The sequence below is a fragment of the Tupaia chinensis genome, unplaced genomic scaffold (assembly GCF_000334495.1).
Source record: "Tupaia chinensis unplaced genomic scaffold, TupChi_1.0 Scaffold000320_1, whole genome shotgun sequence".
Classification (NCBI taxonomy): domain Eukaryota; kingdom Metazoa; phylum Chordata; class Mammalia; order Scandentia; family Tupaiidae; genus Tupaia; species Tupaia belangeri.
The window spans coordinates 4,703,191-4,709,629 of NW_006159813.1; the positions used below are offsets into that span (position 1 = coordinate 4,703,191).

General features: G+C 49.2%; 1 protein-coding gene across 1 annotated transcript in view; it reads left to right on the forward strand.

Annotated features, from left to right (window-relative positions):
• KSR2 (kinase suppressor of ras 2) overlaps positions 1-6,439 on the forward strand; it is a 423,164-nt gene that overhangs the window by 103,375 nt on the left and 313,350 nt on the right. Inside the window, exon 3 of the mRNA XM_006151569.1 lies at positions 2,092-2,242. Coding sequence (XP_006151631.1) covers positions 2,092-2,242 — 151 coding nt within the window. The remainder of the gene's footprint in view (positions 1-2,091; positions 2,243-6,439) is intronic.

Below are 6,439 nucleotides of genomic sequence, written 5' to 3' on the forward strand. Positions count from 1 at the left end.
CTGGTCCGCAAACCAGGGTTGACTAAGGGGGAGGCCAGTGACATAGCCATTACGCCATCTGCTGGTTATATATATATATATATAATTTTTAAAAAGAATTATTATTATTTTTAAAGTTTGATCAGAGAGAGAAAGAGAAGGAAAACGAGAAAACAAGCTGCCAGGTCAGAGACTTGGACCGTGGTCAGCCGTATGGGAGTCCAGCACGCTAACTACTTCACCTACCAGCTCTAAATATATATTTGTAAATCATAGGATTAAAATGCAGATGTGAATCCTGCAGCAAAGAGGAGACTCCTTTGGGCTGTAATTCATTCTGTGTGTTGAGATCTTGGTTCATCATCTTTATGTGAGGCTGATCTGCATCATGCCCTTATTTGAGAAAACCTTCAAGTGACTCAGTTGTTGTCCTTGCCCTCCTCTCTGCCTTTGTGAGTTGGGCTTCGACTATCTCTTTTTATGGATAGAATTTTTTTATGCTGATGCAGGTTTTCTCTGGCTGGCAGTTTAATGTGGAATTTGTATTTTGTTGTAATACACAAATATGGCCACACGAGGGCAGAAGTACACCATAATATTGCTCTAAAATCTCCTTCCATAGGTATTTACAACTCTCATTTAAGTAATAATATACGTAAAAAAAAAAAAAGTTGCATACCATTTATTAAGTGCTGTAAATGAAGGCACTTATATATTTAGATATACTTACACATACATAAGTATAGAATTTTTTTAATCATCAGAGATAATCTATACTCCCTAGAGAAAGACAGAGACAGAGACACAGAAAGAGAGAGAGAAAGGGAGAGAACACTCCCCCCAGTGGGGTGTGATCAAGTCACAATCCCCTCTCCTCCATTTCCTCCTCCTGTTAGAATCTTGGGCATGCATATGCACGTGCCTGGTATTTTTCAAAATGCCAGGGCTAGGATTTTGGTTTTTGTCTTTTAAATTTGCTAAAGGGTGTGTTCACTTCCCAGAAAGAGAGAGAGAAAAAGTAAGAAAGCACCTCTCCTATGGGGGAATGGCCATGCTGCAGTCCCTTCTCTATTTCTCCTTTGGGGCTTTTGGGCGCACACACACACACACACACACACACACACACACACGTGCACCTGGTTTGTTTCCCAAACTGCTGGGTCTAAGACCCGAACTGTGCAGTCAGCCATGTGGGGCCCAGCCACCAGGTGGCCCAGGTCTGGGATTTGAGCTGCTGCTGGCCACATGGGATCCACTTCTCTTAACCACTAGGCTATGGGGCTGCCCCATAAATCCAGAGGTTTGACAGATTTTGAGGTGTCTAGGGAGACACCATTTTGGGGGAGTGGGGGTGATTGCTAGTGGCTCTGAAGGGACATCTGCTTGACACATCTGCAGCTGCGATGCTGCCTTTTATGTTCCCAGCCTGTCTCTTCAGAGACGTTCCCTCCCCACTCTGTGCTATACCCAGCCTTGTCACTGTGCCTCAGGATGCAAAGCCATGTGCCATGTGGCTCAGACAAACCCAGGTTAATTTACAGCACTGAGCCACCAGGGGTCATTCGCCCCATCCCCTTGGGGTTCCTGAAGACTTGGTATAAACTCTGGACCCTGTGGCCAGAGAAGACAGGAAGCAGAGCGCTAACAGCCATGAGGGACATAATGGTTTAGTTTGCTTGTTCTGAGTCCTCTCTGGGATTCCAGACAAGGCATTGTGGTCTAAGCTGAGCAGGAGGTGCTGAGGGCTGCCTTAGAGAAGGAGAGGCCCTGGCTCATTAGGGGTTTGGAGCTGGAGTGGGCAGACAGACAGGTGGTTATCTACTACCATCTACAGGGCGCTGCAAATGCATCTGTGCCACTTTGCTTCCCCTTTATAGTGTGTTAGGTGGGGGCTCAGCGAGGCTCAGCACTTGGTCCCAGGTTAGCCAGCCAATGGGTGCCAAATTTAAGATTCAAACCCAGGCATTTCTGACCTGAGATTCCCAAACCCCATCATGATGTAAAGCATTCACCCAACAGCGCCTATTCTTCTAAGGGCCCCAAGAGGGCAGCGTGGAGGCCTGACGGCTCTCTGGGTCCTGGACTGACTGTCCTCTCTCTCTCCATCCCCAGGAAATCTCCCCTGGCCAGCTGAGCCTGGAGGAGCTGCTGGAGATGACTGATGAGCAGGTGTGCGAGACCGTGGAGAAGTATGGAGCCAACCGCGAGGAGTGCGCCCGCCTCAACGCCTCCCTGACCTGCCTCAGGAACGTGCACATGTCAGGTGAGCGGGCTCAGGGTGGGTGACAGGGTAGGTCACCCTGCCCATGAGCAGAGATGGGCCTGGGGTGGGGTGTGGAGGCTGGAAGCAGCGGGCAGGCTGGGACTTTTGTCCAAGGAAGGCCTGCTGAGGTCACAGGGCTTTGGGGTCTGAATGTGGAGATACCGTGTGCCGTGGACAAGAAGGATCTTTTTACTTTAGACACTCTAAAGCTTTTTTATATTTCTGATCAGTGTCTAGCTCCTTTTTTTTTTTAACATAAATTGTATGTATTTTTTAACATAACTCAGAAAATAGATTTTAAAATAAAACACCCTATCTCCTAGGGACTTGCTGTTGCCTTTTTTTTTGAACAGGTTTTTGCTATAGGGCACGTGTGCTCACCAGAAAGAGAGACAGAGAAATAGAAAGCGAGAAATCACCCCCCAGGGGGGACGGCCATGCTGCAATCCCTTCTCCTCCATTCTCCTCTCAGGATCTTGGGCACGCACGCACATGCGCCTGGCGTGAGTTTAAGCCACCAGGTCCGGGACTCAAACTGCAGTCGACTATATGGAAGTTCAGTGACATAGCCATTACGCTAACTGCTGGTCCCTGCTGTTGTCATTTTGATGTTAAGTTTTGTTATAATACTTTCAGAAATATGAGTGTATGTATACTTTTAAAAAATAATACAATTAGGGGCTAGCCAAGTAGCATGGTAGTTAAAGCAGATGGATCCCACATGGCTGAGTATGTGGTTTGAATCCTGGACCTGGAGGCTTGAAAAACGATCAAGACCCATGTGGGTGGATGCCCAAAATCCTGAGAGGAGAATGGAGGAAAAGGGATTATAGTGTGGCCATCCCCTCTGGGATTGCTTTCTCACTTTCCATCTCTTTCTCTCTCTGTCTCTGTCTCTCCAGTGAGTTCATGTGTACTCTAGCAAATTAAAAAAAAAAAAGAAAACAAAATAATACAATTAGGATATACATATTCTTTTGAAATTTATCTCTCTCTCTCTCTCTCTTTTTCATCTAACAAAATAACCTCTGTAACTTGGTTTATAAGTTTGGGTTGAAATATATTGTCATCTCTCCTGGACCTTTCCCATTAATTGCTCAACTATTTGTTTGCCTTTATTAATTATTTGAACACCTGTGTTCAGTCATTCCATATCATCCTCTTGATTCTCTCTAGGCTCATGATTTTTCTACAAATCCTGGGACCATTCAGTCCCAAGGGATCAGTTTTGCAAGCTCCAGCGAGGGAGGTGGTCCTGGCTCACCAGCATAGTTGTTTCCATTTTCACCCAAGGTGTCCCTGTTGAATGAGCCTGGCCGAGTCAGGCAGATGCCTACTCACAGATGTCCGCCTTGATATCGCTGAGTCTTACAGAACATAGGGTTTTACTGCTGCGCCATTGTCCAGTCCCCATGTGCATATTCTCTCTTGCTAGCAGATCCTGACCTGGGCTACATTAACAGCGAAAGGGACCATGCACTGGGGCTGACCTATGCACTGAAGGATGTTTGTTTAGTGGTATCCCTGACATCTACCCGTGAGATACCAGTGACACCCCCACTCCCACTCATGGCTCATAGAAATGTCTCCAGATATTTCCTGATGTCCCCTGGAAGGCAAAATCACCCACCCCAGCTGAATATTATGAGGGGCATGTTATTCCTTACCTCGAGTAAAATGCTATCAACTCATCCAGGCATTGCCATGGCAAAGGGGGGCCTCTCAGTCACTCAGCATGCACAGAATCTGCCCCAGGTGACGTCTTTCTCCCTGCGGTGAGAAGCACCTGGTGGTTTTCTCTCCTTTAAAAAACTACACCCCAGGGCCAGCAGGTGGCCTAGTGGTTAAAGTACTGGAGTCCCTCATGGCCAACCGACCATAGTTTGAGTCCTAGATCTGACAGCTCGAGGAAGTTACGCTGCATGTACGTGCGTGCGTGCCCAAAATCCTGAGAGGAAAATGGAGAAGGAATTGCAGTGTGGCCAGTCTTCCTGGGGTGTGTGTGGAGGGAGGTGTGATTTCTCACTTTTCCTCTCTCTGTCTCTCTCCAGAGAACACACAAGCCCTATGGCCAAAACCTAAAAAAAAGCCCGCTTGTACCTCCATCACCAGTGCCCTCCAGCCTTTCTCTGTCCTCAACTCACTCTTCTCTACCTTCGTCCTAGCTTCTTCTCTTTTTCTCTCCAAGGGGACCCTGAGCTGCAGCCTTTCTAATTCAGCTAATTCTTTGTCTTTGTCTCCCTTCTCTTTGAGCCACTGTCTCCCTCAACATGGCTGCTGCTTCAGAGCTTGTTTCCTCCTTCTGTCTGGCTGTTCTTAGGAGGGGGCCTGCCTTTCCCTGGTCCCTCCCCCAAGAATTTATCCATGGCACACAGCCTCACTTGCGCTCATGAGCACTACGGAGCCAAGGTCCTTGGGCGACGTAGATAGGGCACCTGAAAGAGCGCGTTCTTGGTGTTTGCCCCCCACCTCCCCCCGGCCCCCTCAGTGCAAGGCTGGAGACCTCGGGATCAGCACAACCTCGAGCTCCGCGTCACAGCTGCCTGATCAGAGGATGGCTGCTCTTTGCCTGTATTCCTGTCCTCCTTTCTGTTTCTCCCCACTCTTATTTTGAGCCTTTTGGTTGTTTTTTAGCCTAATTATTTGTGGTCCTTGTGCCTTCATTTTCCCAAGAATAAAACCCAAGTGTGCGCAATGGAAGATCTTGTTATCTTCCCTTTTCCCCTTCCTGCTTCCTTCCTCTTCCCCTTCCTGATTCCCTCCCAGCCATACATATTTTTCACTCACGACGCACCTGACACTGTGCCGGGTTCTAGGGCTCCAAGACTTTCTCAGGGCTTCTGGGTTGAGCTGAGACCTAAAAGAGGAGGAGGAGGAGGAGGAAGAAGAGAAGGAGGAAAAGGACTTCTAATGGCAGGGACTGATGGAGCACACGAGGTGGTGCCCTGTGGCTAGAGGGAGGGCACGCTGTCAGGCATGGAGAGACCAGTGTGGCTGCCCACAGGGATCTGGGGAGAGCAGCGGGGCTGAAGCCAACAGCTGGGTGGGACCAGCCTCCGCAGTAGGCCTGGACTAGGTGCTTACACAAAAGGGTTTTGAGCAGAAGGTACTCAGATTTTATTTATTTATTTTTGCTGTAGTGCTCTTGTGCACACCAGAGACAGAGGAGAGAGAGAGAGAAAAGAAAAGAAACAGAAATCACTGCCTCAAGGGGGGTGGGGGGGCTGGCCATACTGCAATCCCTTCTCCAGTCTCCTCCTGGGAGTTTGGGCACACACACACACACACACACACACACACACACACACCCAGTGCGATTTTCAAGCCACCAGGGTCCAGGATGTATACCACGTAGCTGGTCATGTGGGATCCAGTGCCTTAACCTCCGTGCCACCTGCTGATGCAGGTGCCTAGATCTTTTGTCCAGTTTTCAGACATTCTGGCTGCAGAGCAGGAGGGTGGCTTAGGGCAGGGTGAGACATGCCAGGATGTCCACTAGAGGCTTAGGGCGCCATGCAGGTCCAAGAGCAAAGGTCATGGTGTCTCTGGCAGACAGGGGTCGCTGCACCAGGCAGTCTCTGGAGCTTCTTGCTTGGTTGAGCCCTCTCTGGCAATTCCTTCTGAACATCAAGGGGGAGAGCAGGCAGCCAGGAAAATAACAGGATGCAAAGTGGCCCCAAAATAGGACAGCCTCACATGCTCTCTGGCTTCTTCCCAGTTTGGGCTTTGAATGAAGCCCACCCGAACCCCGCCTTCTACTGTGTACTCTTCCTTTGAGGAGAACAAAGACTAAGAGTGGGTCTTGATTGCCCTATTGTTCCACTTCTTCTGACTTGGGGAAGGCTGGCCAGGCGAGGGAGAGTGCCCCTCCCAGAGCTCACAGGGCTCCTGAATTTTGAGTTAATGTCCTTCCTTTCCCCTGTACCTGCTCCACCCTCCTGCTCCGTGGCTTCTCAGGGATCCCTTGCATGTGCGTAGCACGGCATTAGGTCTCTCCCTTGTAAAGGACGGAACCGATGTAAACACACAGACACACTTGGCTCATTTATTCACTCCGTAAATACTGACGGAATTTCCCCTGCTTTGGTCACTGTGGGGGACTGGGGAGTGAGTGGTGAGAGAGGCCTGCTGTTCTCCACCTGCACCTTGGACCTGAGCTGTCCTAGTAGGGCAGCCACTAGACCATGCGGCCAATTT